The sequence below is a fragment of the Lepisosteus platostomus genome, chromosome 7 (genome assembly GCF_059453375.1).
Source record: "Lepisosteus platostomus isolate fLepPlt1 chromosome 7, fLepPlt1.hap1, whole genome shotgun sequence".
Classification (NCBI taxonomy): domain Eukaryota; kingdom Metazoa; phylum Chordata; class Actinopteri; order Semionotiformes; family Lepisosteidae; genus Lepisosteus; species Lepisosteus platostomus.
The window spans coordinates 17,073,579-17,097,034 of record NC_142617.1 but is presented as its reverse complement, the minus strand read 5'-3'; the positions used below and the strand labels follow the sequence as shown (position 1 = coordinate 17,097,034).

General features: G+C 37.4%; 2 protein-coding genes across 3 annotated transcripts in view; one reads left to right on the top strand and one right to left on the bottom strand.

Moving 5' to 3' along the window:
• Positions 1-23,456, bottom strand: part of rb1 (retinoblastoma 1) — a 92,418-nt gene that overhangs the window by 32,727 nt on the left and 36,235 nt on the right. The window lies entirely within an intron of this gene.
• LOC148658410 (lysophosphatidic acid receptor 6) lies at positions 17,306-20,921 on the top strand. Its single transcript, XM_088639557.1, has one exon. It carries the CDS (start codon positions 17,623-17,625, stop codon positions 18,565-18,567), a length of 945 nt encoding a protein of 314 aa, XP_088495683.1. The 5' UTR covers positions 17,306-17,622; the 3' UTR covers positions 18,568-20,921.

The window sequence follows — 23,456 nt, the reverse complement described above, 5'->3', positions numbered from 1 at the left end:
TGAGTCATTTTTCCCACTTCTGTTTAAGAGAACATGGTATGAAATCTGTAAAAAGCAGTCAAAAAAGGAACTGCAACTGTAGCACAATTTTGAACTGACACTTATTGCATTAAGGCAATCTTATGTTCTCATGTGTTTGGAACAGCAGAGTATTTCAAATTTTCAATAAAGTACACTGACAAATGAAGTAAAATAACATATGGCTATCTATGCCACAAATCCGCTTTAAAAAAATCAATACATGCACATTGAATTTTGGAAAGCAGACTGAACGTATGTTGGTTATGAGAACAACTCAAACCAATAAAGGCAGTTCTATACAGCTCTTTTAACTGAGTCTGTACTAAAAACTAAGCCTAGCCGTACACACATGCATATTAATCATCTATAATCTTCTCATTCAGTTGTAAAAATGTTAAATGTACTGTAAGAACTTCACTAGGTGCCCATAAACACATAGGGATTTCCCATTTAATTTCACTGAAAAAACATGCCTCATATTTCACTTTACTGTAATGTGCACAACTCTGAACTAATCAAAGAAGTGAAACTGATAGCATCTTGATGTGCGTGTCTGTGTGGGTGTGTTGGCGTGTAGATTCATTAGGTCAGGTATATACCTATTTACAGGAATAAACTGGCAGCCTACTTTCTCAAAGCTTTTTTTGTTTGGCACAGTTTCCCTATTTCAGTACCTAGCTGCAGAAACTAAATGTATCCTTGGTTGACAACACTGTCCTGGCACATTTATTACACTTCCAAGGTAAAGCTGGCAACAGAGAAAGCTCAGATTCTATGACAAGAGAAAAAAAAAAGTTTGTTTTACTGCTTTTAGAAGTCACTTCAGTAAGACATTTCTCACAATGTTGTGCAAAAAGCTTGTATATCACATGAGGGGATCTCTTCACAAATTCAAAGAAGCAGCGTGAAAGAATGAAAACAGCAGGAAAACTCACGGGAGACGGAACTTACATGCAACGCGATTTCCATGCAGATTACTGCTGACGCATCTTGTCAGGTGAGTAACTCAAAAGCCACACACACTCCTTCCCCTGTTCCCTTTTTCTTTTTAAAATGGGGACAAAAAACGCAAATGCCCCTAAAGCAAAATCAATTGCTCTTTCACGCACAGCTAAAGTCATGATGTACTGCCTAAAGGCCAACTTCTCGAGACACAGCTTTCGTTTAGATCCTTAATTTTAAATTATGTTAAAGGCAAACAAAATATTGTGATACTCCTGATATTAATTTAAAAATATGAAAAGTACTGACCTACAGTAGGTATTGACCAAGGAAGGCAAAGGCAATGCACGAGGAAGTGCATGTAGGACTGAGAACAGAAGCCACTTCTAGACAGAAGTGTCTAGAACAAGCTGCCAAGTCAGATTCAAACTAATTTACTAGGAACTTTTATAAAATAAAATCAGACAAACTTCCCCCTCAGTAATCTTTCTTCTTTTCTTATGTTTCCAATATGGCATTGATTCACTAAAGATAGTGAAGTGCTGCTTTGGACTGTCAACCCGAAACTCACCCAAGCCCTTTTGACTGATCAGAGAAAAAGTTGATCGCTGAAAGCCCTCGGAGTAAAGATTTGTCATACTTTGCGGGAAACAATTAGGACTATTTCAGAGGTCTCCTGAACAGGATAACCCTATTATTCCAATTAAAAAGCCAAAATGAAAGTATTTAAAAATAAAAATAAAAGTATAATGGTGTATTTTGCACTAAAAAAGCTGACACTTGCCAAGCTCTCAGACTCAGAAAAGGTCTTTTCATCATGAAATATCAAAGTGCACACTGAAATAGCCTTTTACCTAGCTCAAAATATCTTGCCATCAGGCTTTTAGAATTAGCATCAGATTTAAGAGTTCAAAATTGAACACTATAGACTTTGTGAATTTAAGATGTAAAACCATTTTGCTATTGAGGATAAAATTTATTTAAAGAACCTGTTTACATTTTGGTGAAGTATACACTGAAAATGGTCTAAAGTCTCTATTCAATAAAAATGTATAACTTGTTTTTCATATTCCTGCTGTCTCACAAATAATCTTCCCCTGTGATCAACTTTAACTGAGTCAACATCACTATCACTGCAGGCATTTCCTCAGTAAAGCTTAACCATTAACTGCTGTAGGACCAAATTTCATTTTCACTGACCAGGAAAAAATTGTAACCTCTACGTTGTTTTTAACTTCCTCCTTTTTCTTTATTAGTACTAATTTGTACTTGTGCAGTTTTGGCATAAAAAACTTTTAACGTAACCAGAAATGAGGAACATGCCCAATATTCAACAGCTGCTGCTCAAGCAGCCTGGAAACAAGATGATGTTCATTTCACTATCCAGACATCATTTAAATGTGTGCTTAGTCATCTAAGCAGAAAAAAAAATAGACCATTTGTTTTTTAACATTTCCTTACACAACACGGGGAGAAGCCAAGAAGAGGGAGAGAAATCTTCAGAAGACCATTTTAAAATTGAGGCCCTCCTATTTAAAAATATTACTATATTTTGTTTTGGAAGAGATGCCCCAGCTATAAAATGCTATGACTACAAAAAACCTCCCCCACATCATCTCCTTTCAAGTCTTCCACAAGAGCATCAAAGTTTTTGAGAAGTCAAAAACCCAGATCCATCAGCCGTAGCTTCCCAAATCAGCCGTTGCTTTCCTGTACTTTCAGGAAAGCAATCTAGCATTTTGTTACTTTTCTTATATCTAGAGGCTACTGACAACTGCATGCTGGAAGGGACCGCAAAGTTTTCAACCAACAGCTTCCAAAACAAAAATAACTGATATTTACCCCTGTAGAAATTAAATTTACAAAAACAAACTAGATGAGCAAGGCTTGAATTTCACCGTAACTTTAAAGTGCCCATTACATGGATCAAAATTTATGTTTTTGTTCCCCAAATATCGCTTCTTGTCTTGTGGATCACATTTCCCACAACCAATTTTTCTTCTTGCATGTGCCCATTTTCTTAAACAATTCTAATTTAGAATAGTGGAAAAACACTTAACATACGGCGGTCAAGAGGTCAGCAGCAATATGTCATATATACCACAGCCATAAGAAGAAATCTTCAGAAGCCTGACATTCATGCTCCTCTTGTGTGATGCAAAGGCCATGGTTACACTTCTGCAATTCATCTGCTCGTAAGAGGTGCAAAGGTCTTTGCTCTGTAAGTACGGTTCTTAAAGAAACAAGGGAGCCTGTGTCCTGTGCCAACAGGCAAAGTAGGGCAATAATAAAGCTGCATTAAAGGTGCAACTCGAACAAACTTACTGTATCTTAATGCTAGCGAGCACTTTGTTGGACACCGAGAGAGAAACTGAACCAATCAAAAGGAGTAAACAGGAATCGGCGATGGCTGCAACAATTCAACCACAAGCTCTCAGGTGTGTCGAGTCAATAAGATCCAGCATGAATGCACTGTGCAAAAGCTTTCACGGAGCCACAATTTACCACTCAATCATGAAGTTTCCTAGAAAGCAGAAACTTGCAAAACACTTAAGTACAGGGAGCAGCTTTCTTTGTGGTAGAAAATAAAACAAGACCTGAATGGTGCTGGATTTTTAGTTCTTGAGAGAAACTTGTTATAAATAAATGGTCCTCATTTTAAAAGCTGAAGCTTTAAGAGAAGGTAGTCAATTCTAAAAATACAGAAATACTCCTGGTTTACGGTACTTAAAAGACTCATAAACAGATAAGGTACACAGAGGGAAATGTTACATAGCAACAGCAGATATGCTATACAATGAGTCATACACCTGGGTAAATTATGTATCCTGCTTGTGTTCCATCACACCAAATACACACAGATATTATCCTCCTCTCTAAATGTCACGTTGTTATAGAACTATACAAACCCTATTAGTGACTTAAATATCTATCATATGGCAAAATCTTAAAACACTAATGGCAGTTTCCACATAATTTTACTGTATATGCCACATTGCTTTTCCAAAATGCTGTGTTTCTAGGTGGCAATTTTGAAGAGTTATATATGTGTGAATATATCCGTCCTCAGAAACACCAGGAGGGGTAGGTTCAGAAGGCATCATTCTGTTCCATCAATTCATCAGTACCTCTTTGTAGAAAGGCACTGATAAGGCAATGCAAGCCAGAGCACATGGTGTCTCACACAGAACCAGGAGCCACGTGCTTGACTGTAGTTCTCAGGCTTTTTAAAAGTTAAAAAATCCATCAGGAAAAGTAGAACAGCAGTTTGACAATGGAAGACAAAAATATAAAAGCTTGTGGGGAAAAGTTTGTATTGATGCTGTTTACTTCAACAAGTTCCACACAGGATAATTTTACCTTTAACACCCGAAACTAAAATGGGAAATGGAGAAGCGCAGAATGGTGAAGAAAAGTTCCAAATCATTATGATTTTTAAAATTAATTTATTGTTTAATGAAAAAGTGTTATAGAACTTTAAAAGCAGTACAAAACACAACAGCCGGATAAATTCTGGGTCTGAGTGGAATGTTATATTCAGAATAAGAGAACTAAATGTTTATTATCCTATAACAGAAAATATGACCAGAAATTAATTCACTTATTTCAAACTCCTGAAAAGCATCAACCATGTCAGTAAAGGGTATGATTTTAATATCAATGGACCCAAAAATGCAAGTTGGTAACTAAAATTAGGAATACTCAACACTATTAAAAAAGGGTGCTGGCAGTCTGGACAAAACATTCCAGGCATGTTATTAAAACTGAAGCCGGTTAAATAAAAGGTCTAAAAGGTCTTGGATCATTAAGATATAAGTAATCAAACCAGCAAGACAGGCTAAATGGCTTGCGCTCCATTTTTATATTTTAAATGTTGTTGATAGCCTGGGATCATCTGAAAAACATGCAGAAAAAGGCAGAAATAAGCCTTCCTATGCCAAGTCAGTTTGATGTTCCTTAAAAGAAGCTTTCCTGGATCTCACATTTTAGAGGTCAGAAACTTCAAATTCTGGTAGGATTCACCCTTTATGCAACTAGGTCAACTTTAAGATTGTTCCCCTTAATCAATGAGTAATGCATGCATCTCAAAACAACTCAGCCAACAAATCAAGGTGTGCGTTAACACCTGGCATGAATGCTGACATTCATATGTACCCTCCAAGTTCCGTTTCTCTTAGCTATGCTAAGAAACCACAAACTTAAAAAAAGAAGTGTTAAAAAAATAAGCTTGTCAAAATTGTGTGCAGATGATTTGTTTAACTCTTAAGTGAATCTACGGTAGATAACGAACACTTCTCACTTCAGTAAACTAAAGATCAGACAAATTAGATGAACACTCTAAGTTGGTTTTAAACTCTTCATCCTGAAATGGTATGCTCTGTAAAATAATAAGCCTTTTAAACGAATAGCTTAAAATGCATATGTATATTCTATAATTTACAAATTCTTTTTTTACATCCTTTACAAAATCTTTCAGAATTTTGGTTCTTCCACTCTACTTCCAATATCCAAAAAAGAAATGAAAGCAAGATCAGTGAAAGAAGCTGATAAGATGAAATGAATGTTGAGTAGACAATGACGGGATAATGCTGAATTATTAAATGTCTACTTTATTATATATTTATATATAAGGTCTTTATTCAAGTCCATTTACATTAATGGGAATTTTCAGAGTTTAAGGACAGACATCCACACTCATTCACTCAAATTAACTTGCAGCACAGGCCTAAAAATGCAAAGAAGGATATCGGCCAATACCCCAGAATTAAACCACATCTTTGGTAATTTTACCTAATATCAAGACATGCATGAATAATTCCTTAAGACGAACTACTGTTTTTTTTTTACTCCAAAATATAATAAAATTGTTCTATTATGAAGATTGTGGGAATCATAAGAGAACAGAAGCTATATTTTACATTGTTGGGGAACATATTTTAGCAATGATCTGGTAAAACAAAAGATTAAAATACAGAATCTCTTTCACACAAACAGATCAGCTTCTCACGCAACCAAACACTCCCAGTAAGTCATGACTTAACAAGCCCTGTAACAACCAACCCAGAAAATATCAACTATATTGCTTATGAGGAGAAAAAAATACTAGACAAATCACGAGTTCCTTTCTAGTTGGATAATACTCCATGGATACGTGTCAATTATGTTCAAATTCATTTTCATTGAAAGAATTCAGCATTAGCAGCTTTCACATACAATAGAGAAACTATCAAAAGTAAACTTATGTGACTTGTAAGATACAAATCCTTATTCACACATTAACATGAAGCACAGGCCTAAGTATGAACACCTGATAATTCTAGGTATTGTATGTGTTTCTGGATTTTTTTTTTGTTAAGTATTAGTTGAGAAACTAAGTCGGCTACAAGTAAGCATGCACTTACATGTCCTTTGTGAAGTTAAGGTAATTGCCACTCTATACTGATTGATACCTTATTTCATCTTGTTCACTTCAATTGTTTTCTGCAGTTTTCAAAATTCTTTATTCTCAACAGCTGTGTATTTCATCTTGGGGAAAAAGGTAAATTATCCATTTATTGGTTGTGTTTGTATTATTGCTTACCTTTGTGTTTTAAAGAGTTGAATTTAGACTAAGCTTTCATTGTGCAAAACAAATTTTAGAGGCTCTACTCCTTAGAATGTTAGACTCGCTAGCAATTTTAGCATATTTAGAGAAGACTTCTATCGATAAGGTTGATTCCACTTCTTTGCTTTTCAGTTTTTAGCAAATCTATACTTCTTTTCACTCCGTCTTCAGTACCACTTCATTTTAACCCCCATTTGGTAGATCAAAATAACTACAAATTGTTTTAAACCAGAAAAACTCTCTCCCCCCAGGAGTATAATAGTTTGGGAACTGCTGCCAGAAAACTCACTAAGTATTTCCTGTTATAGAAGAAATGGTCTTTAGGAACTGCATAACAGTAGACATCCTACATGTTCAAACACGCAAGAGGTTACACTGTGCAACAATGAAAGCTCACTCAGTTTGCCAGTCTACTTCTGACAGGCCACACACACATCACTAATTTTCTAGTCTAATTGACCATGGTACAATGAGTGACCAAGTGACAGAAAAGAACCTAGAGAATTCAAGAAGTGTCTTCTGAAGGAAAGTACTGGAATTACTCATCAAACCAGGAATGGATTTAGAAATATTACCTTAAAAACCCATCAGATACTTTTAATGTGGAAAAGGATATGTTGTCCTTACTTTAAGAACCTTATTTCGACATGACATGGCATTTTCCTCCTTTTAGAAAATCTGTACAAATAAAATTCAGCTAGCATGAGAATTCTTTGAAGAGAACTACCTAGCACATCTAACCTTGAGAAGCAGCCCACCCATTACAGAGTTTGAAACCATTAGGTATAAACCTTAATTCTGTATTGTAGACGGGAATTATGAAATAAAAGGCAGCAAATTGTCATGGATTAAACACCATTTTCATCAGGTTCTAAAAGCACATTCCTCACAAGATAACACTTGGTTATTCTGACACACATGGTGTAGGGAGAAGGTTTAACTCTTAGGTTCTTAAATATTGCAAAAAATAGACCCTTTCCAAGTTCCAAACAGAGCAGTGGTTAATGCAGTATAGTGTTACATTACAGAACACTTTAGATTCCCTTACTCTTTTATATGATTTTAGTAACTTCCCCTTATATATATATATTCATTCAGCCAGTTTTCCAGCTTCTCATGCAGAATTTCCTTTTACACCTTCATGGTCTGGTTCATTCTGCTATTCTCTCGGGTTAATTTCACAGAATATTCGATTTACCTTCACTAATACAGTGTATAATAGGCTAAACTGGAATTTAAGATTTGCAATGGCGTGAAAGCAAAAATCTTATCTGATAGAAGAATGGGGAAAGTAAACAAGACTAATGCAAAAGCAACTTACACCACACTTCTAACTTGACTTCAGAAAGTGATAATGGTTTTAACACAATCATTATATCCTGTATCAAGCACATCCTGTGTCAGCACTTTCATGCCATTTCTGGCTCAACCTTGCTCCGAATGTCACAGTAGAGCACAATGTGTGTCAATGTGGGGAAAACAGGTAAGAATGTAATTGTTCTTTGAGTACAATTAATCTCCACTCAATTAAATGTTATTCAAATAGCTGCTTCACCCACTTCATGCCCGAAAGAATCCCAAGACCAGGCCAAAAACACCATGGAAACCAAGACTTATGTGGTATTTAGGGCATTTTATTCAACAGCCAACAGCGCTGAAATATTCAGTGTAATGATACCAAATGTCTGTCAGGACTCTGCTCCAGAAGAGCCCAGGTGAATTCTAGTTTTCATTCTAGTTGAGTTTTTAACTGGACATTAAAAACTGCAGGTACCCGGGTACGCCTGCCTTAAAGCAATGGACCCCACCATAAAGCATGGAATGCTACTCCCAGTAGCCCAGAGAAATAAAAAAAGTCTCTATTGCATTAAGAAACCACACCATTTTCTTGGACAAGTCAAATTAGTATATGACAAATACCAAGGGATTGAACACTTTTAAAAGCCACTGTATAAGCATGCAGCAACTGAAAGAGTGAGATGAGAAATGTGCTCTTGTGGTTATTACCTTTACATTTCAGTAAGTTAAACCCTCTGTATACCTAGGCTTCCATTTTCAAAAGGATGTGCTCTATCAATTGCCTGCAGGGTCTGAATAACTCCCAACATTCCCTGTGCCCCTTGGCCAGCTTGCTTCAATTAGGACTCCCCTTGAGCCGATAAGCTAGTGTCCAGTTCACTACTGCCTTTTATAGAGGTCACACCCAAGGTCAGCCTTGCTTACAGTCCTGCATTTTTTAAATAACTGCGGGCTCATACCTTCTCACAACCAGCCCTGAGAGAAGTGAACCCGAAGCCTGCACAAGACATGGGCTGACAATCTAACGAGCTCAGTTTGCTGGGCTCATTTTTTCGGCAGTGAAGAGGAGGTTGGAAAGGCATGTTTACCAAAGCAAAGGAAACTGGCTGTGTGTGAGTGTAGGCACATCTTGGGGGAAAAAAAAAACAAAACTTCACGACATGCACTGAAAAAACAGTTGTCAAACTAGTTTTCTCTATTTCGCTTGCAAGTGAAAACGTGTTCTGGAAAAAAGGAATAACTGCAGCTAAGAGCAAGTATTATCAACACACTGCCAAATTTCATCAATGCCAGAGAGGAGGTTATGAGGGAAGAGCGCAGAGACAGCATTTTGCCAAACACTCATTTCAAGTAGAACATTTCACCTGAAAATGGTTCTGGATATAAAAACCACCACTTGCTCGGTACAGACAGCAAAATCTATCAGATAACTTAGAGGGCTCATCCTGAATGTTGAAGAAATGTCTTGACCAGCAGCCATATCACTCTGCAACTCACAACTGACAACCCACTGAAGCTAAACAGGCGTGAGCCTGGTCAGTACCTGGATGGGAGACCTCCTGGGAAGAACTAAGGTTGCTGCTGGAAGAGGTGTTAGTGGGGGCAGCAGGGGGTGCTCACCCTGCGATCCATGTGGGTCCTAATGCCCCAGTATAGTGATGGGGACAATATACTGTAAACAGGTGCTGTCCTTCGGATGAGACATAAAACCATGGTCCTGACTATCTGTGGTCATTAAAACTCCCAGGTCGTTTCTCGAAAAGAGTAGGGGTGTAACCCCGGCATCCTGGCCAAATTTCCCATTGGCCTTTACCAATCATGGCCTCCTAATAATTCCCATCTATAAATTGGCTTCATTACTCTGCTTTCCTCCCCACTGATAGCTGATGTGTGGGGAGCATTCTGGCCATCGCATCATTGGTGGAGGGGAGTTCCCATTACCTGTAAAGTGCTTTGAGTGGAGTGTCCAGTGTCCAATTATTATTAGCAATTATACCGATTATTAAATGTGGTTTAATTTAATATTAAAAAAATATTTAATATGACTGACGTGGTATGTTCTAACTTACATACTGGTTGCCTATCTCACAGTTCAAATGGTGTAAACAAAGTCCTTTTCACACATTTAAGTCTTGAAACCTCATAACTGACACTTAAGTATCATTTTGGTACAGTATGTGTGATTTACCTAAGTCATTTCATAAAGATGGTTCAGAATTCAGAGATGGCAATGTCATAACTGCAAGTCTTGACCAATTCTGAGCCAGTTGGTGTGCATGGAATAAAGTTAAACTGTGACTGTACCGAAGATGTAAGAGAATGTGATGTCTGCAATAGCCCTCCTGTGTGGGCTGAAAAATGTGGTATTAATTGGTGTGCCAAAGTACTAAAAGAATCGCCTTTGGGCTGGATAAAAATTCTGCTCATGCCAGTATACACTGTTTTGTGCTCTTAGTTCTTGAGAAGAAAGATTTTTTTTTCTTTTGCAGATACTATAGTGCTTTTTTGCTGCAATAAATCTGTGATCTACGTATACTGTGCCTCAAGCTCATGGAATTTGACAAATTACATGTCACATGATGTAAGGGAAAGTGAAAAGCCAAAAACAATGCAGCACATTCCCCAGCAGGAGACAGCACCATATTTTCAGGTTATGTTTTGGTTTCTGTTGCCATTAGAACAAACTGTTGACTGACAGGTTTGACATTTGTATTCATGTTTGTTTTTGCTGTATGAAAAAATGATCATGGTATCTTCCTGTACCACCAGAGATTAAATAACTGTGTACTGTTTACGGGTACTGTAAAGAACATCAACAATGCTGCTAAAATGGCTTAGCAGTTGTCTGTCAGAAAGAGTAAAGGATCTTCACTGGCTGAACTTAAAGAATTCCCAGCATGAGGTGTGTGTGTGGATACCAAGAATATTTATGATAGGTGCTAATAAAGAGGAAATATGTATACATAAATAAGACAACTTTTTCCCGAGTTAAACTAATACAATCTCAAACAAGCCTTTGATGAAATTGTATGTGTAGAAGGAAAACAAACTATTACTAGTGAATCTAGACAGCACTATTAACTTGACAGCAATTCTAGTTTTATCTCCATATTCATTTTGTAGCGCAAAAAAAGCTAAATATGAAGAAAGTTCATGAAAAAAATAAAAGCAAACTTTATAACTCTGAACTTTAAGTGAATCATGTTGTACACTCTGAAACGACCTTTTACATATATTAATTTACTCACCAACACACTTTAAAATGGGATACAGATAACCGCATGTCAGCATAACGAAAGAGTGAGAGGAAGTCTTTGGCACTCTGGTGTGGTCTGCAATGTTTTAAACAAATGTCACCTAAAGTAAGATCTACAGATGTCAAGAGCACTTCTCAGAGGTCAATACTGGGCACTAGAGCTTCCAAGATCAATGACATTATCACTTAATTTCTTCAAAGAACAAAGGCTGCCAATAAAACCAGTTATTTTTCCGATGCAGTTAGGCATGGAATTCCATGTTAAATGCTTTCAAATTCTGTATACAAACTGATCATTAGACAACCGTGATAATGATCAGGATTTGAAAAATAAAAATATCAACTGGCTTTTGGTTCCAACCGCTGAAGGGCATTACAGCCATCCAGAGTACTGAAGAACTTCTGTTTCGCAACATGTATATTTAAAAAGTCTACCCTGTATCAGGTACTGTTGATAGTCAGGTTTTAATAATGCTGCAGAGGTCTTAATTTTGACAGGAAACAATGTTTCATTACTCTTCAAGAGTCACCGGAGATAAGCAAGTCATAGGGTCGGTCATAGTACGATTTTAAAAAGCTGAAAGGCAGAGTAGGGCTTCATGTTCAGTTCCTGCAGTAGTTCAGTGTTAATTATTTTTTGTTAGACATTGACTTTTAAGTTGTGAACCTAAAGTATGCAACTCATTCCAGGGATAGCACCCTTGGTAGGACCAGAGGAAAGCATTCCAATTACCCAATTAATCAAGCTAAGAGCTCAGGTGCAATTGGAATGAAAGCCAGAAGACGCTAAGGTCTGAGCTGAGTTTTGAGGTTTGAAGAACACTTCTGAGACCATGGAACAGCAGCTATAGATACAGAAGATTTTAAGGTCTAAAAAGGATAGAGGGGAACTGCTACTCACTTAACTGAATGGGATCTTTGCATTACTTTACTGCTTTGTGGTAAAATTTCAATGCATATTGACTAAACCTATTGCTTGGTTTCCTACAATAAAAGCTATATTATGACTTGAGTATGTCTTAGAGTTCTATAAAACTATCTGGTATTTTTTACAGAGAATATTTCACAAGAAAAAGCTACGATCCCCGGCAATAAGACTCAATCCCAGTCCAGGTCAGTCTTTGATTTAAAGGCATGAATTGGCACAAGTGATTATTGGCTCAGATGCAACGAAAACCAGCAATCCGATTGCCCGTTCGGACTTTAGTTGACCTATTCAGATTGTAAATTTTGGTTAAAAAAAATAATCTATTGCTCTAACAACGTCAACATACAGATGCACAATCTCTCTTAAACTTGTTTATTAAGCATTCTCTCCCTTATTTCTGACTAAACAGCTCTAAATATGTTAGATGACCAGATTACAGAGATGATGACAAAGCTAAATAAGGGAAGTTTCATTGCTCTGAAATTGGCAAAGTTGATATGGACTACAAGTCCCATTCAACGTTTTAAGAGCCGAAAGCAAATTTTAAAATGTTTCATATGTACAGTAACACCGAAATAACTTACCCTGCAATGAAGACAGTGGACTACATAAAAAGAGCCATTTACTTGATAGCCACAACTATATACTTGTCATTTTACAAAATATTTGTTAAATCTGTGATATTTTATGTGTAACAATGAGAATTCACACTTAGAAGCCTTATTTATAAAAGTAATGTAGAACATTTCAAGAAATATGCACTTTCCCACGGACTTAAAGGAGGGTTTAAAACCTAACGTGATTAGTGTGTTAACATGATTAAGGTGGAAAACAATTAGAGCTGTGTAAAAGTTTTATGGCTGCAGCGTAGGTTTTAGTAGAGAGTCTCCATGGGTGGCCATGCCAGATGCAAAGTCCCACTTTCTAAAAGCCAGCTAAGCGGTGAAAAACAGTTTAACAGATACCTGCCTGAGAAAAAAACTAAAGTAATTTAGCTAACCTACACACAAAAGGATGCACTCCCATTAATTCCTCTAATTGTGGAACATAATGTACAGTATAATACTTATTTGCCTCTCTGTGATTCCCCATGTAATAATGGGTGGAGATGGGTGTACAGTATGTGGTTTTCACCACCCAAGGTTTAGTATTATTCCTAGAGACTGCGCTGTTCCAATAAAAATGAAAAGAAAAAGAAAATCAAGAGACTTCACAAAGAAAACTATACACATCTGTGATATAAAACACCACCCAAGAACATACAGCAAATCCCTAAACTAAGCCTAGCAATGAATGAATTCTGCAAGGAAAGGGCATGTTAAGTGTAAATTACACATTGCATTGACGAAAAAGAGGTTTATGTACAAGACCAGGTGTCGGCCTGCAATATGCAGTATGTAATGACATGCAGCTTTCCTTGGTCAGCTCAGAGTTTTTTTTTAAAAGCTCTCAAAAAGCCAGCCCACAAATTCCACAGTTACAAGCTTGCATAAAATCACATCGGAAGATGAAAACCCAAGCTGTATCATTTTCATTAACTTTTAGTAAACTAACTGACGTTCACCATTCTCTAAGTTCTGCAAATATTAAGCAGCCGACTACCCTATGTAGCCAACACATTCTTATCATTCCTTGATAAGCAATGCCTATAAAGTCTAAAAAATGCAGCATAGACATCTACCAACTGAAGGGCGACAAAAATAAACCAGTTAAGATGAGTCATTTCCAAGAAAAAAAAAACTAAAGCAAAACTTCTGTACTTCTACAAGACATGAGCTTGTTGAAAAGAAATTTCTGCAGTCAAACAAGGAATACAAAGTGTCGTTATGGAGTACAAATTATAAATTTTACGCATGTACAGTTTATCTTGGAGAAACAGCTCGGTGACAGAACTGTAGTTTGAGAGAAAGAACTATGGCAAGCTACAGTAGTTTGGTATCTACAACCAGTTATACAATAAATAAATAATAATAATAATAATAATAATAATAATAGTTTACACTTATATAGCGCTTTTCTGGACACTCCACTCAAAGCGCTTTACAGGTAATGGGGACTCCCCTCCACCACCACCAATGTGCAGCATCCACCTGTATAATGCGACGGCAGCCATAGTGCGCCAGAACGCTCCCCACACATCAGCTATCAGTGGGGAGGAGAGCAGAGTAATGAAGCCAATTCATAGATGAGGATTATTAGGAGGCCATGATGATAAGGGCCAATAGGAAATTTGGCCAGGATGCCAGGGTTACACCCGTACTCTTTTAGAGAAATAACCTGGGATTTTTAATGACCACAGAGAGTCGGGACCTCGGTTTTACATCTCATCCGAAGGACGACGCCTGTTTACAGTCTAGTGTCCCCGTCACTATACTGGGGCATTAGGACCCACATGGACCGCAGGGTGAGTGCCCCCTGCTGGCCCCACTAACACCTCTACCAGCAGCAACCTTAGTTTTTCCCAGGAGGTCTTCCATCCAGGTACTGACCAGGCTCACACCTGCTTAGCTTCAGTGGGTTGCCAGTTGCAGAGTGATATGGCTGCTGGCCATCTATATATATACACCTTGATTTGACCAAAGGAAACTCACTGGGAATCCATAGTGACAAAAGGGCCTAGTTTTTTTAGATGGGGATGAGTGTTGAGTCTTTTGAGGCTGCTTTCTAATAAATCTTGCAGGTTTATTTTTGCCTGTCCATTAACAAACCCCCTGTATCATCCTGATGTGAACAGTGGAGTGGACAGAGGAGTAGTGATCTTTCTGCAGCTCAGTGTGCATGACCAGCTGGACTTACTCAGCAGATGACAGCTCTAAATGTTTTCTCCACAACTGATACAGATTCATAAAGCACTGGGCTGAACAACAAGACAGGGGGCTCATACAAATGAGCAGAACCACACAAGAAAAAACAACATAAAAGAACAGACAACAAAGTATAATTTTCAATTCATGCTTGAAGAACTCTGCACATAAAACCTTATTAAATGTTGGTGAGTCTACTTTATGTTACTCTTTTCATTTCAGGAGTAATATTTTAAATACATAAATAGAAACAAACCTTAGATTTTTTTCTGCAACATATTGTGCAGGGTCTCTACAATAGCAATGTACAGTTTGTATTTAAATGTCTGTTTTATTATATTATATTTTTAAGCTTGACACTGAGTGAACAGAAGTAAAAAGGCAGTCAGATATACATTTTTGAAAAGCTAAAGAATAATTGGTCATTCATGGCAGACAATGCCATGCTTACCAACTGGGTGAAAATAAGTTGGAAATTCAAGACATAAATGAGGGATTGGAAAGCGGAAAATGAGTCACAAGAAAATACAATAGCATTCTAGACAGGAATCTGGCAGTAAACTGGAAAATAATAGTGACCTGGAACCAACTCAAGGGAGAATGCGAACATTATTTCACTCTGGTAATAAGATCTGAAGAACTACTGGTAAAAAAGTGATTAATATAACAGTATAATCATCCAAGATCATTAAATTCAACTGAGATCATTAAATTCACCCATTGTTGACCTATCTTTTCCTATACAAAAGCCATTTAAAAAGCTAGAGATGCCATCTAGCTGGAAATATTTCTTAAACATTACAGATAAATTGAGCCTTAACAATATAAACGTAAGAAGAAAATTCACTGTGTGATTTCTTGTAACCACAAAGGCCTCAGATTTTTATACTGATAAAACTACAGCTTCCGTTTCTCCCACTGTTTCTACAGAAGCCATGCTGCAGTTGGTTGGCTGTTAAACATCACACCGTATAAATATGTACTAATTTAAAATAAGCTTCTCCATACACTCGCACTCTGCTTTCTATTACCTTATAATTGACCTGGGGTCAACTGATTTATTAAGCATAATTAAGGAAGCACAAGACATTTTCCCTAGTAAGTACCTACATTTGCAATGAGAAAATCAGAAAAAGCAACATCTTACTGCCTTAAGAAAACAGTGGTTTTCTAACCAGCAAGCATAATGTTGCATTTAGACTGAATGTACTGAAGGAACAACAGTATTAAGATAAATTAACCTTTGAGCTAGACTGCATTTCTAAGGCTATGAAGTCTACAATTTCAACAAAGCACCAGCTTCGCTCCATCAGTAAAACGGCTAATCTAAACTCTCTTCACCACCATCCAACAACTACTTTATGGGACATAAACTCACTGCAGGAGCCTGAAAAAGAACCCTTATAAGGAATCTGTGAAATCTTCACCTTTTTACTACCCCCTTAGAATATATTAGGGTGTAGAAAATCAAGTTACATGAGTGGGTTTTATGGAGCTGTAAAACCTAAAACTGGAAAAAAAAACATTTGTCGCACAAGGTCTACAGTTTGTCTTCAGTGTTAACAGAAGGACAAAAGGCAAGAAAATAGGGTACAGGTAATGCTATTTTTTTTATAATGCCACATTTGATCATGTCTCTTTACACACCGATAAAATTGTCAATCTAAATAACTTGCACTTCTGGTTTGGTTTAGATCTTTTACTGTGGTTTTGATAAAAAAGTCTGACGGTTGCTGTGAACTTCCTGTGTGCCACTGCTTAAAGAAGCCATGAAGTAGTTCTGCCGCACTAAATGTGAAGGCAACAGTTCAAAAGGTGTAAAAGAAGATAAATACAGCTGCGTGATAAACCGTTGCTCGCACATGTATCATTACAAAACTGTCCTTGATTTAAGCTCAGGTACATATCACTGTAGTAGGAAGGAGAAAAAAAAACTTGAAAATACAAAAATACATACTTGCTCTCACACAGGGACACCATTATCAAATGAACTTGAAAAATCTGTTTTTGCTTTGTAATGCTTTCCAGTTTTCAATGACACTCACTGAACATTTTTTAAATAAAATTAAACTTTCTAAGCCTTTGCAGAGGACAAAAATTATCTAGTACTTTACAGCATACTGCCTCAGTCACCTAATTGAGCAAAAAATTAAAATATTAAATAAAATTAAAAGGGTAAATTCTGCCTACCACAACACTTTCTTGATTTTAATTTTAATTCCAATATAAACATATACTGTAGCTCACCTCACAAGAGTTCCTATTGATACTTATTAAATACGTACCCTGATACCAGTGTACAGTATATGAAATTCTAATCCAGTTTTTTTATTCAATGCCTCTCATTCTCCAGATAGAGAGGTTGTAGGTGGTTGTTTCCTCTTCATAAAAACGCTGGTGATTTTCAAGCGTTTTTCAGCAGGTGAAAGCAGGCGAGAGAGGGCGGGAGAAGTGTCTGCTTAGCTCTGTGGCTTCCAAAAGCAAACAGACAGTGTCTGAGCAAAAATCCATTTTTCCCCCCTGACTGCAAAGGCCATATACAGCTTGTCACAGTGCAAATATTTGAAGTAATGAAAAAAACATTAAAAAGCAACTGGCATTGAGGGTGCATCATATGTGGTTCTATTTGCAGAAATCATTATTAATGAAGGTGGCTTTGAAATTGCCTTTCCATATATATCTGCCTGTTCCTCAGTCTTTACAGGCACACAATCAAGACACGCATACTGCAATAGAAATGCTCTGCTCTCCTGACAGATGAGACCTAATGATGGAGCTCCAAAACCAGAGCCTGGCCTCAGCTCCTGCCAACTGCACCCTGGATACCAGCTACCGCTACACCTTCTACCAAGTCACATACAGCATCATATTTATCTTCGGTTTGGGGAGCAACACCTTGGCCCTGCAAAGGTTCTGGGCTTCATCGAAGACGCTCAATAGCACCGCAGTCTACATGGTTAACCTGTCTGTGGCAGACCTCTTCTTTGTGGTGTCCCTTCCTCTGAGGATCTACTACCACCACCACTCTTCCCAGAACTGGATGCCGGGGGGCACTTTCTGCCAGCTGACTTTCACACTTAAATACATCAGCCTCTACGGAGGCATCTTCTTCTTGGTGTGCATCGGGGTAGACCGCTACTTTGCTGTGGTCTACCCCTTCAACAAGCGGTGGAGGAGTGTGCGTACCGCTAGGGGAACAAGTGCAGGGATTTGGTGCCTGGTGTTAGCCCTCAGCATTTCCCTCCCCTTCCTACACACGGCTGCAGCCCTGCTCCACCAGCCCTGCCTGCTGGACCCATCGTCCAGCCGCAACCGCCTCTTCATCGTGGGCATCCTCCTCCTTGTGGAGGCTGCATTTCTGCTGCCCATGCTCCTGCTGCTCTTCAGTTACTGCAGCATCCTGCACGTGCTGCGTCGCCCTCACTGGGATCACCGCCGACCTCATCCGCGCAAGCAGCGAACCTTGACGGTCATCTACTGGGTGGTGGCCATCTTCCTCCTCTGCTTTGCTCCTTACCATTTCAACCTCTTCTGGTATACCCTCACCAAGGTGCAGCTACTGCCCAACTGCCTCCTAGCCAAAGCCAGCCAGGCACTACACCCCGTGGTCCTTGTCCTGGCTAGCTCCAACTGCTGCCTGAATCCTCTCATCTACTACTTCTCCAGCAAGATGTTTCACAAGGATTCTGCCACCAGCACTGGCAGCCAGTGAGCTGAACTGGGATACTGCACATATGGAACCTTTTTTTTTCCCCCTGTAGCTTTGTTGAAATTTCATCCTTACCCCAAGAAGATAGAGAAGAGAATGTGTGGCCAAGGACGTCTTCTATACTAACCAACCAACTGAAGTCCTTTGCAAATAAGCAAATAAGGGACTTGATCTGACAGGAAAAGCATAGTGTAGCTAAGGACACTTTCAACACTGAACTGCCAAGCTACCTCAATTGAGCCACAAAGATAACCTCTGAAAACTGACACCCCTCTTTCCCATACTACAGCAACTTGGTGATTTTTGGGAAGCATCAAAACCCTAGGAAACACTCATCCTTGTGAACTGTCTCTAAATGAAAACTCACAATCACCTGATGAGAAGAGCTCAGGAATCAAGATACCAAAGAAAAAAAGAACAAAATCTTGGTGAAAATAAATTTTTGCAGTCCAACAAGGAATACAAAGTGCAGATGTTCATGGACTACAAATGATAAACTTCCTACATTATAAATCAAGGAATGACAAGATCTCGAGAAGGTTCCAAGTTTTACCTGTAATAATAATAATAATAATAATAACTTACACTAATATAAGGCTTTTCTGGACACAATGTGCAGCATCCACCTGTGGAACTTCCATTAAGTTCAGCTCAAAACTCATGAAGGAATCGTATAGTTTCTGTTAAATGTGGATGTTCAAATGATTGGATTTGACTTGTGTGGGAAAGTTCTTGCTGAACCTGTGCTGCATTCTTTTAACATACATGGAGATGTGAAAGGTGGGTTATGTATAATAGTTGTACACTTGTTTGCATTAATCACAGGCTTCTTCTGTTTTGTATAAGTGTAGGTACTTCTTGACTAGATACTATTCTAGTACAATTGTTTAGCATTGCACCACCACTAACTGCTATCTTCAATTATTTAGGTTATATTGATTAGTTAGCTCAATTTCCTTATTGTCATTCATCAATTTACAAAGAAATCCAATTAATTTTACTAAGTACAAATAAAAAAAAACTAGTAGTAAACATCTGAATTTCATGCTACTACTTGACAGGATTTGAAAATCATAAAAGTTAGTAAAAAGAATAAACCCCAGTTTTCACCTGTTACCAGTCCTCCATGGTATAAACATGGTCTTCAAACAATTTCACAGCATTCTTCACATTAATACCCCTTCAACATCACTAGCACCACTGATAGCAGATTAACTGGAGGGAGTTTTGATTTGCCCACATAGTCAAGCAGTCATTCCTCAGACCAAGCAAGATAAAACCAAGCATATCAATAAATGCCATCTTTCTTTTAGCAATCACATTAGTTTGTCTAATCAATGCTTTGTAAAAGATTCCCAAAAACAAACTCCCTGCATTAAATCCTAATCGTGTTTGCTTACAAATTAGTTTGCACAGGTATGATTGAACCATATCAAGTCACAGTATTGCTACAGTGTTAAGCCCTATTTTATCATCCACATTATGATCCAGCTATCACAGGTTCAAGCCTGGATTATATCATTAAGTGAATATGATCAGTTACTCAAGATGTGGCAAACAGGTAGAGCACCACTGAGGACAGGATTGCAATAACTGGCCAAGGCTTTCTCAGCTCTTAATATATAGAGACCCATGGACTGTTAGGAACTTTAAGTTTTGAGGTCCAGTTGTCGAGGGATGCACCTCTCCTCCAATTGGCACTGAATCTCCAGTATGAGGCTGTGTTGCTTCTCATGTATGAAAAAAACAAAAGGTTGGTGGATAGGAGGAATCTATGTATACTTCCTAATTCTCTCATGGTTAAAGCTGTGAGTATTGTAGCCTTAAGCCAAGTCAGGAAATATTATTGGCTAGGTAGGTATAATATACATTGGGTGATTCCAAATTAGAACAAACAGACATTAAGAGGCAGTGGGAACACTGACAGTCCAATCAGGATCAATTGCATTCTAAAAAATGGCAGCATAAACATGAGTTTGAATGTTTCTCTAACAGAGGTGGTACTTGTCAGGATTAAATCCTACCACTCTCATAACCAGGAAAAGAAAAAGAAAATAATTTTTGTCACAATGTTTAAAGCTTGTTGTAAGAACTGAAAGGGATTTTCTCTTCAGTCTTTTATTCTTCAGCAGTATGACTATGTATTTACACAAGATCAACTCAGATTTGATCCATCTAAAGTGGCCTGTAAAGGTACTGTAACACTGCTGATAAAGATCTTGTACATATCAGAAATGGCAGTTCAAATGTGTTTCTTCTGCTATTCAATAAGGCATTCAAAGAAACAGTGAGAAAGGCAATATGTACTGTACATGGCTGGTAACAAAGATAATGTTTCAATGTGAAAGAGAAAGCACAGGATTATACTGTGGTTTGGAAACCTACAGGATACAGGGAGAGGAGGCTCATTCAGAAAAGACCATTGTGAAAGGAAAACTGATACTTCCTCCGGTATTCATGTGAACCCCACACTAGGATCTGAGGAAAGCATTTATACGTCCTGTCTTCACTTTTGTATATCAGTAGTGTGTTGATAAGGGAAGATAGAACTTGCATAGCAAAACAAACGATTCATTTCCCGATTTGCAAAAGGGATCTCAATCCCTCCATTTTCCCTCAACAATATAGCAAAGTTATAAAATTTACATTTAAGGACAGTTTTTACATTTACATTACTCTTATGAGTCTGAACTCGTATACTATAATCAATATAGTATCTCAATCAAGGAAACAAGATATAATATAATATATGAGTGTACAAACAAAGCAGTTAAAATTTCAGAAAAAAAGCCTAAGACCACAGAAATCAACTGGTTTCCCTTACTGGGACAAAATGGTAATTTCCAGTTTCTTTCATTTTAAATTTTGCAAGTTTTATTACAGTCCATGGAAATACTGTTTTATATCATTCTACAACAGCACATGTTCAAAGCTCACTACAGTCAGCTGTTTTATTAAATATTTCATGTATTTTGGTATAGTTTAAGTGAAATACTCATGCAAGCAACAGAAAAAATGTTCTTCCTAATTTTAACAACTTTGCCGTTATTAGCCATAAGGGCCTCAATTGAATTGTAATTCTAAAATTTACGGTGTACAAAAAAAGCTATGGAAGAAACAGGGATGAGCCAATTCTAAATGGTATCAAAGACCCAAGACTCTAACAAGTCATTTCTTTAAAAATGTTACAAAACTCAGATATGGGAAATATCAATCGCTTGATTTATAAGAGAAACAAGATCATTACATAAACCATTTTGCATTGCATTTTTAAATGAGTGGATTTTGACCAAATTCATTTTGACTTATACCACATCAGTATGTGGCCCCATTTATGATTTGGCTGTCTTTGTACGTGAGGAATGTTCTGGTTTTGATAAGATTTATCACAGGAAACATGAATGTTTATTTAAGAAACTCAGATGCAAAGCAGCTTTGACAACTTTTCAAGGTCTTCTCGCCTAGCAAAATTAACTGGTCTCCTAATATTTCAAATGTGCAAGAACAGAAAATATTGCTAACAGCTTCCATTTTCTGAAGGTATTTCTGAGGACGGTTTCCTCAAAACGTCCTCAAAAAACTTCTGCTACAATACACTCATCAAATTATACCAATCAAGAATATGTCTGAGATTTTTTCTCTTTTCAGCTTGAAAGGGTGGTGAATTGAAAATTAACAGCTGTTCTTTCAAGATGTTAAGATGTTCCAGTAAGTACAGGGTAAAGTATCTCGGTAACAATACAGCATTAGCACAGAAGGGCAAAAAAAATGGATCAGTGGTGGAAGTGCTGAAACTACTTAATGTCTGCCAAGTTAAATATTCATCACCTTGGCTCCAGCTAATCTACCCCAGTCCCTGTGGCCTCCACCAGTCAATAATTCCAATACCATTTCAAAAATTAAATGGCTAAAACTTAATCTTTTAAAACCTAGGATACAAGGGCTTTGAATGTCACAAAAAATGTGTATGGATTTTAAAATACCTTGCATTTCAAAACTCTATACTGGTTAGTGAGGTAGTCTGGTAGACTACTGAACCAGAGAGATGCCCAGGTCTTAAAAAAGACATTTCTTCATAACCTTTGATAAAACCACCTTCAGAGATCACAAAGTCTGCCGTCTGCTACTTATTTCACTAAAACAGTATAGTCCAGTCTCCAACCAGGAAGGAACATGCCTATGTACTTTTTTACAGAAATAAAACGTCTCCTTTACCTTTGACATTGTTCTTATAAAGAAAGACAGGTCATGAACAATGTCACCATAAGGGAACCAGAAACAGCTGTCTTCTTTTCATATTGAAGCTGAAAAGTGAAACAAGAAAGTTTCTTCCTTTGTGTCAGTTATAGTTATTATTAGACACCAGTCAAGGTCTAAAGCTTTTCTTTTGAAATTAAAAGAGGTGTATGCAGTCATTATAGTGCACATTTAGTTTAAGGAGACACAGAAACAGCAAATCTTCTATGTCTAAAGAATACTGTTTTTGAGTATTTTGCAGATAAGAAATGTCAATGGTTTTTAGAAGTAAGATTTCATTTTACCCGAGCCCCATAAAAAAAACATACCTAATATAAATGCTGTCGTAAATTAAATTTATAAGTAAACAAAAAAGTCTTACCACACTTGTGAATAAATGTTTGCTAACATGATTCAGAAACCTGCATGCAAATAGAAGATTATCATTCACATATTGCAGTGTTTTTCTTTCAGTATTTAATGCCTGTATCTGCAAAATGTTTCCTTCTATCATTTAAAACAGGAAAAGATAAAACAAGTTAAATGCACAAATGTTGCATTAAAAGTACTGTGTAAACATCAGTTCCTCTGAATTTCAAAGAACTTAAACTGGGTAAATGGGGAAAAGGCTTAGCTATTACTAAGAAAACAGTTTT

What these genes read in the sequence shown, in the direction of transcription:
- LOC148658410 (XM_088639557.1), top strand. Translation starts at nt 17,623, where the DNA reads ATGATGGAGCTCCAAAACCAGAGCCTGGCCTCAGCTCCTGCCAACTGC.